We start from the raw sequence: 13096 nt of genomic DNA on the forward strand, positions 1-13096 counted from the left end.
CTAGTAGCGAAAATAAAATACAATAACATCTCGACTGCGCGGCTGTTTGGCGAATTTCATTGTTAAATAATCCTCTGTCGTGTCGTCAGCGTCATAGGGCGCCTATGTGGACATGAGATAGCGCCAGTCAGGGTCAATGGAGTGAGGCATGTGTGTAGCTGAAGTTGAACAAATGCCTTTCTGTTGGTCAGCAGTGTTCCCACTGTGCCTCCAGCCCTGCTGTCACCACAGATTACCCCAATAAATGCAACTGCACACAACAACAGTAATGATTCCAATACTAAAGAAATAGGGAATCAAGATAAGCAGTGGGCACAAAACAGTTAGCCTCATTTCACATGCACCAAAGTTACGTTAAGAATCATTAATAAAAGACTGGAAAAGGTAATGGAGAAGAATCTGGCTGAAGAATAATTTGTTTTTAGACGGAATGCAAGCACAAGAGATGCAATAGCACTCTTGTGAGTTTTGGGAGAGAAGTTTACTGAAAAGCGAAGAGACATAGTATATAGGGTGACAATTATTGAACTGCATATCGGCCCCGATAGCTAAGTGGTCAGCGTGACGGACTGCCGTCCTTAGCGGCCCGGGTTCGGTTCCCGGCTGGGTCGGGGACTTTCTCCGCTGAGGGACTGGGTGTTGTGTTGTCTTCATCATCATTTCATCCCCATCCGGCGCGCAGGTCGCCCAATGTGGCGTCGAATGTAATAAGACCTGCACCAAGGCGGCCGGACCTGCCCCGTAAGGGGCCCCCCGGCCAGTGACACCAAACGCTCATTTCCATTTCCATTGAACCACATGAAAAAAAACGTAAATTAGTTATAAACTACGGCTTGTACACACTTTATTCAACATGTAAACGTCACTACAGATATTCGGTTTTAGGTTATGTTCGATTAGCCTGCCATCATTGGCGATGATGTGGTGCAGACGAATACCGAAATTCTGCATGACCCGCTGAAGTGTCGGAACATCTATGCTGTAGACGACGTCCTGAATGGCTGTTTTCAGCTCAGCAATGGTTTTGGGGTTGTTCCTGTGCACCTTGTCTTTAGTATAGCCCCACGAAAAGTTTTCGTATGTGTTGAGATCTGGAGAATATGGAGGCGAATCGAGGCCCATGCCAGTGGCCTCTGGGTATCCCAGAGACAGAATGCAGTCCCCAAAGTACTCCTCCAGGACATCAAACACTCTCCTGCTTCCATAGTGTCGAGTTCCATCTCGTGTGAACCATATCTCGTCGAAATCAGCGTCACTTTGGATAAAGGGGATGAACTCATTTTCCAAAACCTTCGCATATTGTTCGGTAGTCAAGGTGCCATCAAGCAATATCGCACCGATTATTCTGTGACTGGACATTGTACACCAACAGTTACTCGTTGAGGATGAAGAGACTTCTCGATCGTGAAAAGTGGATTCCCGGTACCCCAAATACGCCAGTTTTGCTTACTGACAAACCCATCCAAATGAAGATGGGCTTCGTCGCTAAACCAAACTATATGCACATCAAAATCCCCTTCGTCAATTCTGTGGACAACAGTGCTGGCGAAACAAAACCGCTGTTTCATGGCCCTGGGGACTAATATCTGATGGGTTTGAATTTTGCGTGGGCAGAGATGCAGGTGTTCAACAGCAGTTTGTCGCACTGTCTCTCGGTTGATTCCCATGTGTTGTGCAGTTCGTCTGATTTATTTCTTGCGGCTGGTTTGAAACACAACGCGTGTCTTCTCGATCTTTTTATGTGTTTTACCCTTTTTGGTCGACCGACTTTGCCAACACTGTCATCATGAACGCTACGCGTTCTCTCAAACTTGCGAATCAAATTGTTGATGTTAACACACTTGGGCCGGTTGTCTTCAGCTTCAACTCGGTCGCAAACTTCCTTTGAGCGTAGTTGGGCCGTTATTGCTCGTATAGTAGGCCTTCACAAGCGTTATACGCTCAGGCACGCTGTACCGTGACATTTTCAGGTGCAAATGGCCGACAACAATAAGGTGCTTGCTCATGCACATACTAATTCCGATCATGCCCCGCGGCCAATCGTGCAGTTTGAACGTCCTAACGCAAACCGTTCAGAAGTTATGACGATTTTGTTTCATATAGGTCAGTAATTGTCATCCTGTATGTGTTTTATAGACCTGGAAAAGTCCTTTGTTAATGTGGCAGGGGATAAGTTTGCAGCTATAATGAGGGAATGGAGAGTGGATTGGAAAACCAGACGAACTTATAAACTCATTAAATTTAAATCAAAAAGCGTCCGTGAATGTATGAGGAGGAAGTTCCAATAGGATAAAATTGAGAAAAGGAGTAAGAAAAGGATGCTGTCTGTCTCCTATGCTTTTCAACCTATACTTAGAAAATATGATTTGCCACAGCCTACTAAACGTCAAGGGGGTAAAAATTAGGGGAATAAGGATATAGTGTTTGAGGTTTGCAGACGACATCGTTCTCCTACCAACAGATGAAAAAGAATCACAGTATACAGTGGAGCCCATTGAAGCTAAATTATACACTACTGGCCATTAAAATTGCTACACCACGAAGATGACGTGCTACAGACGTGAAATTTAACCGACGGGAAGAAGATGCTGTGATATGCAGATGATTAGCTTTACACAGCATTCACACAAGGTTGGCGCCGGTGTCTACACCTACAACGTGCTGACACGAAGAAAGTTTCCAAGCGATTTCTCATACACAAACAGCAGTTGACCGGCGTTGCCTGGTGAAACGTTGTTGTGATGCCTCGTGTAAGGAGGAGAAATGCGTACCATCACGTTTCCGACTTTGATAAAGGTCGGATTGTAGCCTATCGCGACTGCGGTTTATCGTATCGCGACATTATTGCTCGCGTTGATCGAGATCCAATGACTGTTTGCAGAATATGGAATCGGTGGGTTCAGGGTGGTAATACGGAACGCCGTGCTGGATCCCCACGGCCTCGTATCACTGGCAGTCGAGATGACAGGCATCTTATCCGCATGGTTGTAACGGATCGTGCAGCCATGTCTCGATCCCTGAGTCAACAGATGGGGACGTTTGCAAGTCAACAACCATCTGCACGAACAGTTCGACGACGTTTGCAGCAGCATGGACTATCAGCTCGGAGACCATGGCTGCAGTTACCCTTGACGCTGCATCACAGACAAGAGCGCCTGCGATTGTGTACTCCACGACGAACCTGGTTGCACGAATGGCAAAACGTCATTTTTTCGGATGAATCCAGGTTCTGTTTACAGCATCATGATGGTCGCATCCGTGTTTGGCGACATCACGGTGAACACACATTGGAAGCGTGTATTCGTCATCGCCATAGTGGCGTATCACCTGGCGTGATGGTATGGGGTGCCATTGGTTAGACGTCTCGGTCACCTCTTGTTCGCATTGACGGCACTTTGAACAGTGGACGTTACATTTCAGATGTGTTACGACCCGTGGCTCTACCCTCCATTCGATCCCTGCGAAACCCTACATTTCAGCAGGATAATGCACGACCGCATGTTGCAGGTCCTGTACGGGCTTTTCTGCGTACAGAAAATATTCGACTGCTGCCCTGGCCAGCACATTCTCCAGATCTCTCACCAATTGAAAACGTCTGGTCAATGGTGGCCGAGCAACCGGCTCGTCACAATACGCTTGTCACGACTCTTGATGAACTGTGGTATCGTGTTGAAGCTGCATGGACAGCTGTACCTGTACACGCCATCCAAGCTCTGTTTGACTCAATGCCCTGGCGTATCAAGGCCGTTGTTAGGGCCAGAGGTGGTTGTTCTGGTACTGATTTCTCAGGATCTATGCACCCAAATTGTGTGAAAATGTAATCACATGTCAGTTCTAGTATAATATATTTGTCCAATGAATATCCGTTTATCATCTGCATTTCTTCTTCGTGTAGCAATTTTAATGGCCAGTAGTGTACTATATATTCGGTGCACCAAAATAATTTAATAATACTGACAATTTGTTGCGTTTGTGATCTGTTGTTGAGAAATACGAAATATGAAACCAAGTCATATGCAGTGCGACTAGATTGTCATCTACATATGGTGCATTCGCAGTCCCCCCCCTCCCCCACTTTCCCCCTCCTTCCACTCAGAAACTGTGATGTGCCAGTGGGGAAGTGTGCAGCCACGCAGAGCAATTGGCACGGGAATCAAGGAATATCTTGCGCGCCAGGGCACAGCTCACGAGCCAGGGCATAGCCCACGATCAGAATTCTTGGCCGGCCCTGATGTAGATGGTCCAAAACATGGTGTCGGCTAGAGTGAAGCTTGTTATAGTCTATGACGTCTACAGTGGCAGTGCATCAACCCTACTTCAGTTCAGAATACAACCATTAAATACAGCTGCTGGTGTTATTCTTACTACATACAAGATACAGCAACAGCTGTTGGCACAATACCCACTATAAGATAGATATATGCAGCATCATGTTTATTTGTTATTAATTTTCTTCGTCATCTTATCTCTAATCGGTTTTTGTCTCATCGTTTAGGAATGGTCAAAAGAACTGTGTATATGTTAACTCGCTAGAGGAATAAAAATTTTTGAAATTGTGTAATGACAGTAACAATGAATGTGTGTATTGCTCACTATGTAATGGGAAATTTTCTGTAGTACAAAAGGAAAGGGCAATATTAACGACCACACGAAAACAGCTAAACTTAGAGTGTCATTAATGCTGCTACTTCACGAAACATAAGAGAAATTTTTAAATCCAAAGATAGAAATAACAGTTACCTAGTGTGCGCTGCTGAAGAGGTTACATTTTCCTATAACACTGCCACATATGAGTGTAATTAAAACAATCTAACTATTGCTGAAAAATACAGTGAGAAAACAAAGTTTAATGTTTGAGTAAACTGTTAACACTTTTAAATAATTATAGAAATATGTCCTCAGTTGGCCCTAACAGTATCGTAACAGCCGGCCGTAGTGGCCGAGCGGTTCTAGGCGCTACAGTCTGGAGCCGCGCGACCGCTGCGGTCGCAGGTTCGAATCCTGCCTCGGGCATGGATGTGTGTGATGTCCTTAGGTTTGTTAGATTTAAGTAGTTCTAAATTCTAGGAGACTGATTACCTCAGAAGTTACGTCCCATAGTGCTCAGAGCCATTTGAACCACTCAAGAGTCGCTGACTTCAGTGGAAATGTAATCTGCATCTCACGCACGAAAACCATATTTAAAAATGTTAATATATAAAAAATACAGTTTTTTTAAAGTATCCTGTTTTCCCTCAGGGTTGAAGCTATCTCCATACCAAATTTCATCAAAATCGGTTCAGCGGTTTCCTCATCTGGACGTAACAGAGTTACTTTCGCATTTATAACATTAGTATGGATATAGCTGCCAAAAACTACGTAGTAGATTTAATCCTGTATTTTAGTACTGTACTTTATACGCAAGCACATTGGGTGAAATTTAGCTTTTTTATACTTCCTGAGGTAACGTTTTTAATGGGATGCCGTATATTTTCCTTAGAACAGCGGCTCCCAACCAGGGGGTAATTACCCCCTGAGGTGCAAAATTATTTTTTCTGAGGGTTAAAAACTAAACGATTTGATTCTGTTCCTGTCACGAAACTAAATCATTTTCAAAACATCATTACTATTATCACAATTTTGCAAGACTCTAATACTGATTATATAAGTTATTAATAATTAGTTTTTCTCAATTAGTTGCATTAATATAATGGAGGTTACAGGCTCGTCACATAGTCCATCCACCAAATATCTCAAGAAAACGTCTTCTCCAAGTTGCAAATAGTACCTGCAATAGTCCAGAAATTGCTTCATTACTTTTCGAAACGATAAAAGAATCAATTGACAGCACGACACAGCAGTAATTATACAAGGGCTACTGCATTGCTGTACACATTTTAATTATTATTGTTACTATATTTATGTTGTTAGACACAAAGCATTAACAGCCTGAAGTCGTCCAATTTCTGCCAGTTCAGAAGTAAGGAGTGCACAATGAAGTGATTTGCGAACAGTAAATATAGTGTACACGTCTGAACTTGTTTAAATGGGGTTGCAGCGTGCAGGTCAAGGAGGTGCTGCAATGGAGAGCAGTAATGCAGAGGAACTATGTATTGTAAAAAGTACCGGGTGATCAAAAAGTCAGTATAAATTTGAAAACTTAATAAACCACGGAATAATGTAGATAGAGAGGTAAAAATTGACACACATGCTTGGAATGACAGGGGGTTTTATTAGAACAAAAAAAAAAACAAAGTTTACAAAATGTCCGACAGCAAAACGTCAGTGACTGCGCATGACAATCGTGTATAAAAGGAGCTGTAATGAGAGAGAGAATCAGATGCGCCAGCAGTCGCAGCATGTTGACGTTACCTGAAAAGGCGCTTTTAGTGAAGCTGTATTATCAGAATGGGGAATGTGCTAGTTCAGCGTTACGATCCTATCGCCATAGGAAGGGGATTCGATCGGGTAAAGGTCCGTTGACAAATACAGCTGTGGCGAGAATGATTTCGAAGTTCGGAGCCATGGGTTGTTTAGACGATAGACCCCGTAGTGGCCGACCGAGCACAAGGCGTAATGCTGCCGAGACAGTTCAGGAATAAATGGAGACTGTAGTGGGTTCGTCTATGCACGGGGGAAGTCAGCGCTCGTGCAGTCGCACGTCGCACCCGCATTTCATGCACTACTGTTTGGTTGGCACTTAGGCGTACCCTCCGATGCTATCCGTACAAAATCCATCGGCATCATGAACTGTTACTTGGCGATTTAGTGAAGCGGAGGGCATTTGCGATGTGGGCGTTTCAAAAGATGGCGGAAGATGACAATTGGTTGAGTAACGTGTTGTGGACCGACGAAGCCATTTCGCGCTCCGAGGGTCTGTCAGCGCCCACAACTGCAGAATTTGGGCTACCTAAAATCGTAGAACTGTCGTGGAAACTCGATTGCACGACGAGAAAGTCACGATATGGGTTGGATTTACCACATCTACCGTTATCGGGCCTTTTTTCTTCGAGGAAATGCGTGATTCTGGTTTTTTAACTGCTCCCGTGACTGGTGAGAGGTACGCCGATATGTTACAGAATCGCATCATCCCCAGCCTGGCAGATAAACACCTGCTGGAACGTACGATGTTTATGCAGGATGGCGCTCCACCCCATATTGCTAGACGCGTGAAGGATCTCTTGCGCGCGTCGTTTGGTGATGATTGTGTGCTCAGCAGCCACTTTCGTCATGCTTGGCCTCCCAGGTCCTCAGACGTCAGTCCGTGCGATTATTGGCTTTGGGGTTACCGGAAGCCGCAAGGGTATCGTGGTCGACCAACATCTCTAGGGATGCTGAAGGACAACATCCGACGCCAATGCCTCACCATAACTCCGGACATGCTTTACAGTGCTGTTCACAACATTATTCCTCGACTACAGCTATTGTTGAGGAATGATGGTGGACATATTGAACATTTCCTGTAAAGAACATCATCTTCGCTTTGTCTTACTTTGTTATGCTAATTATTGCTATTCTGATCAGATGAAGGGCCATCAGTCGGACATTTTTTGAACTTTTGTATTTTTTTTGTTCTAATAAAACCCCATGTCATTCCAAGCATGTGTGAAGTTGTACCTCTCTATCCACATTATTCCGTGATTTATTCAGTTTTAAAATTTATATTGACTTTTTGATCACCCAGTATCTACACTCACTGTTGATAGTTAGGTTTTTTCCTGAGAACAAATTGTTGGTAGCACTGCAATGCATCACGAATTCCTTCGTTATTCGTTCTAACTCTCTCTCTGTCTCTCTTATTCTCTCTCTCTCTCTCTCTCTCTCTCTCTCTCTCTCTCCCCCCCCCCCCTCTCTCTCTCTCTCACACACACACACACACACACACACACACAAACACACACACACACACACACACACACACACACACACACACTGACACACTCAAGCACACATACACCCAAACTAAATTATTCGTCTTTCACCATTGAAAAAATAAAAGTGTTTCAAGAGAAGTCTTTCATTCTACAGATAACTTAGGTGCTAAAGTTGGTGATAATGTGTGGAGGATGGGGGGAACAGATGGTAACGGGAGAGGGGGGGGGGGGGCGGGGAGCAATCGTTTAACCAAGGATGGGAACCATGCCCTTAGAAAGTGTCGAAATGCTACTGAATCAAAACATGCCCGAAAGCCACAAGTTGTGCTTAACATGATCGACATTTCCGGAGCCCGTGCTGGTTTACAAGGCAGTTGCACAAACTAGCGAGCGCGAGCAGAGGGCAACAGGCGTACCTCGGGCAGGGTGTCGACATAGGTGAGGTCTTCCTGCTCGGCGTCGGCGGCGGCCCCCGCGGCGGCGCTGCCGGCCTTCTCCCCGCCGCCCCCGCCGCCCCCGCCGCCGCCCCCGCCGTGCGACTTGTTGCGGCGCCGCTTGCGCCTCTGGACGCGCGGGCTGCCGCAGCCCTCTTCGCGCTCCGTGTCCGACGTGTCGCTGGCCGCGTTCTGGGAGGACCCGCTGCTCTTGCCAGAGTCGTGGTTCGAGTCGCCTCCCAGGCTCGATTCTACATGCAAACAGGAGAACACAAGGCACTCGTCCGTGAGTCATGAGGCGACTTGAAACTACTAATTAGAAAATAAAATTATACTCTAATCAAAAGGTCACCACTTGCAGTCATCTCTGAAAACCTTTATTCCTCACAGAATGAGATTTTCACTCTGCAGCGGAGTGTGCGCTGATGTGAAACTTCCTGGCAGATTAAAACTGTGTTCCGGACCGAGACTCGAACTCGGGACCATTGCCTTTGTTCAAATGTGTGTGAAATCTTATGAGACTTAACTGCTAAGGTCATTAGTCCCTAAGGTTACACACTATTTAACCTAAATTATGCTAACGACAAACACACACATCCATGCCCGAGGGAGGACTCGAACCTCCGCCGGGACCAGCCACACAGTCCATGACTGCAGCGCCCAAGACCGCTCGGCTAATCCCGCGCGGCTTTGCCTTTCGCGGGCAAGTGCTCTACCATCTGAGCTACCCAAGAACGACTGACGCCCCGTCCTCACAGCTTTACTTCTGCCATTATCTCGTCTCCTACCTTCCAGGCTGTCGCTAAGCCATGTCTCCGCAATATCCTTTCTTTCAGAAGTGCTAGTTCTGCTAGGTTCGCAGGAGAGCCTCTGTAGAGTTTGCAAAGTAGGAGACGAGATACTGGCAAAAGTAAAGCTGTGAGGACGGGGCGTGAGTCGTGCTTGGGTAGCTCAGATGGTAGAGCACTTGCCCGCGAAAGGCAAAGGTCCCGAGTTCGAGTCTCGGTCCGGTACACAGTTTTAATCTGCCAGGAAGTTTCATATGAGCGCACGCTCCGCTGCAGAGTGAAAATCTCATTCTGGAAACATCCCCCAGGCTGTGGCTAAGCCATGTCTCCGCAATATCCTTTATTTCAGGAGTGCTAGTTCTGCAAGCTTCGCAGGAGAGCTTCTGTAAAGTTTGCAAGGTAGGAGACGAGGTACTGCCGGAAGTAAAGCTGCGAGGACAGGGAGTGAGTCGTGCTTGGGTAGCTCAGTTGGTCGCCGGCACGGTAGCTCAGCGTGTTCGGTCAGAGGGTTAGCTGCCCTCTGTAATAAAAAACTGAGTGCACGGATGAATAACAAACTTCAACGAGCGTCAGGGGACGTCCGCCAAGAATAACGGCAACGAACTATAACGAACAAAATGACATAAAAAAAAACACTCGCAACAAAAAAAAAAAAAAAAGTTGGTAGAGCACTTGCCCCCGAAAGGCAAAGGTTCCGAGTTCGAGTCTCGGACCGGCACACAATTTTAATCTGCCAGGAAACCTTATTCATCACAATCGCAATAATCCACATTCATAATGGATTAAAAAGACTTATTAATGAGTCACTCCGTAGTTTACGCAAGCTGTGTTCATATAGTGAATAAGTCTGTTCCTGCACAGAATAGTAAGGGCTAGAAATTAGAAGTATTTTATTAGAACTCATTCACACTGCTATTGGCAAGCTCAAGTTAGGCCGGAGACAGAGGTGGAAGTAGGAAGCAAGCCAGCATCTGGCAAGTGGGTCAGGTCATTGAAGACATTACGACAACACACCGTCTGTCAAGTGAGGATACACATTTAGCGGAATGGAAACTGCAACAATAAATTAAAAGAACTGAGACAAGCATATTCGTTAGCTCCCTAAGACATGTTGCAGGAAACTCTATCTCTTTCACAAGAGCGCATAGTGAGGAACTGACACAGCAGTTAACAGATTGTTTAGTGAATACGCACGCACGCACACACACACACACACACACACACACACACACACTCACACACACATACATGGTGGAGAAAAACTGTGTCACGAAATTTTAACCCTGGATAGCCGATGCCAATAGGAACCAAAATTCCTGATCTTGTGTAGGTCGACAATGCACAATTTTTGAACTACGGAAACTTGGCGCCAAGCGCTCCGATTGGTCGCGGGATTGCCTGTTGCCGGATGCTCTGGACAACGCAAATGCTTTGCCTACCGGAGATCGCGATGTATCCAATGTGGCCCGCACGCTCGGTGGTAGCGCGCCAGCCTTCCACTCTTGGGGCGAATCAGCCGGGGTGCCAACATAGTGTTGCCATAATCCAAAGACGAAAATCAAGGACAAAATTCGGTGATTATAAAGATGTGGTTGAAACACGGACCGATATGTTGTGCAAGTGGCCATTGGTTTGCATTTCAGTTGAATCTTCATCATTACTTTACAGTGGTAATTATGAAGATATGGTTGAAACCTGGAATCACACGATGTCCTTTCACCTTTCTGCACGACAGCCAAATCTTCATAATTACCATAATTCAAACAGTAATTCCGTCAGCAAAGAAGTTGTAATTAACAAGGAAAATTAATCCAAGCATTAATGGTGTCTATAAAGAAGTGGTCAATGATGAAGAAAATTAATTACAATTGACATTAAATAACTTTTTAATTAAAGCACTGAACACAAATTATTAACATGTACACAATTATACTGCTACAATTGATATATATCTCTCACTTTATGCTTTAAACCAGTCGTATTTCTCTGAGCCCTGGACAGAAGAAAGAAACTCGCTCCGATTCTGAATCAGTTTATAAAAATGTGTGCAATTTGTGTTTTTCATGTTATATTGGATTTGGAGCATTGCATTGACTGATGTTAAAGCTAGTCTCTTTCTTTTCTTTCTTTCTTCTGTCCATTGTCCATTCGCTAGGGAAAACACTCTCTCCACATTGGCATTATTCCCTGGAATGGAGAAATTGTACTGCACAATAGCAAGCAGTTCTGAATACTGCTCTTTAGAAACACAATCCTCAAAAAATTTAACCCACTTTTTATGACGCATCATCACCAAATTCTGGTTATCTTCCTATGTAAGAAAACATTTCAGTTTCACTATCTGGTCAAATAGCAAACTCTCATCCACTTTGCAAGTTGTGTTTTCTTGCATCCACTTCAGCGTACATTCAACTTTTTCCCAATCAGGCAAAACTTGCTCAAAAAAATTTTTTTACTAGCCACTTTTTTCGCGGACACGTTCCTCTTCGTCCAGGACACACGTCTTCGAGCATAAAATCGCGGACTGTCCGCGAAATCCGTGACGTATGGCAATCCTATCCCGACACATCCATTGTAGTTTCATGATAAGACGTACCGGGAACAAATCCGTCAACAGCTGTTAGTTCGCGAACAGAAAGTCAGGGCCTTTTTTTGTAACTAGGACATAGTTTACTTATAGCAGGTTCTCGAACTGGCGACCCTCTGACGCGGCACGAGCTTGGTAACGTCGAACGGTGTTTTGCCGAACTCTTTCAAAGATTCCTGGCATGGCCCTGATGTGACTGGCTGCATGTTGAATGCGATCCATTAATTTCTCTTCGTTTCTAGGGGTTCGCGTCCAGGTGGGTGAACTAGAACCTTGAAGAATCCCCACAGGAAAACGTCGGGTGGCAAGAGGTCCGGTGATCGCGGGGGCCATGTCCTAAGAGCACCTCTGCCAATTACCTGGCCATCGAAGAGTTCATTTAAATGTCTGCGCACAGCACGACTGCTACGTGCGGGCGCCTCGTGATGCCGCAAGCACATGCGCAGCCACATGTCCAGGGGAACATCTTCCAGCAGGCCGAGTAGAGTTTCTTGCAAAAAGAGAAGGTAATTTGCCCGGGTAAGTCGAGGAGGTAGAAGGACCGGCCCAATCAGATGGTCACCCACAATGTCTGCCCATATGTTGAGCGAAAATCGTTCCCGGCGTCCGTAGACGTGAATGACGTGAGGATTTTCCCTTGCCCAGTAGTGAACGTTTCGAGTCTTGTAAAGTCCATCCCGATGGAAGGTGCAATCGTCGGTAAACAACACAATGACGGGGAAGTCCGGATTTATTCTTTTTAATTATTTTACACGTCAAGTTTCGTAGAACCAAATTGAGGAGCAAATCTCCAACGTCATGGAACGTGACACTACATGAAATTACAACATAAAAGTAATATCAGATAAAAATAAAATGTTTATGAACCCAAAAAAAGTCAAGCCATATGATTCAGTAAACGCAGTCAACATTATAACATAAGGATCGGCTTAATTTTTCGAGGAACTCCTCAACAGAATAGAAGGAGTGACCCATGAGGAAACTCTTCAGTTTAGATTTGAAAGTGCGTGCATTACTGCTAAGATTTTTGAATTCTTGTGGTAGCTTATTAAAAATGGATGCAGCAGTACACTGCACACCTTTCGGCACAAGAAATTAGGAAGTCCGATCCAAATGCAGATTTGATTCCTGCCGAGCATTAACTGAGTGAAAGCTATTTCAGCTGCCGAGAATTCTTCCGGGTTGTATTGTCGTGGTCCATGGAACTCTTCTATCACTGACTTTTCGTCCAAGTGCATCTTCGGAGGTGCTCCTCGTTGTGCTGAGTCTTGCAGACGAGTCTGGAAGTAAAGTGAGGTCAGTTCGCTCTCTAAGTGGGATGCTAGCAACTGGTCATCTGCTCTATCTAAAAGAAACACTCCCCTAGCCTTCTTGACTGAGTTATTATCTTTCATAACCATAGTTAATATAATGACATCACGATCGCTAATCTTC

General features: G+C 45.1%; 1 protein-coding gene across 1 annotated transcript in view; it reads right to left on the reverse strand.

Moving 5' to 3' along the window:
• Positions 1-13096, reverse strand: part of LOC126137422 (tubby-related protein 4) — a 554251-nt gene that overhangs the window by 72970 nt on the left and 468185 nt on the right. The window contains exon 9 of the mRNA XM_049915215.1: positions 8270-8538. Coding sequence (XP_049771172.1) covers positions 8270-8538 — 269 coding nt within the window. The remainder of the gene's footprint in view (positions 1-8269; positions 8539-13096) is intronic.

The sequence above is a fragment of the Schistocerca cancellata genome, chromosome 1, assembly GCF_023864275.1.
Source record: "Schistocerca cancellata isolate TAMUIC-IGC-003103 chromosome 1, iqSchCanc2.1, whole genome shotgun sequence".
Classification (NCBI taxonomy): domain Eukaryota; kingdom Metazoa; phylum Arthropoda; class Insecta; order Orthoptera; family Acrididae; genus Schistocerca; species Schistocerca cancellata.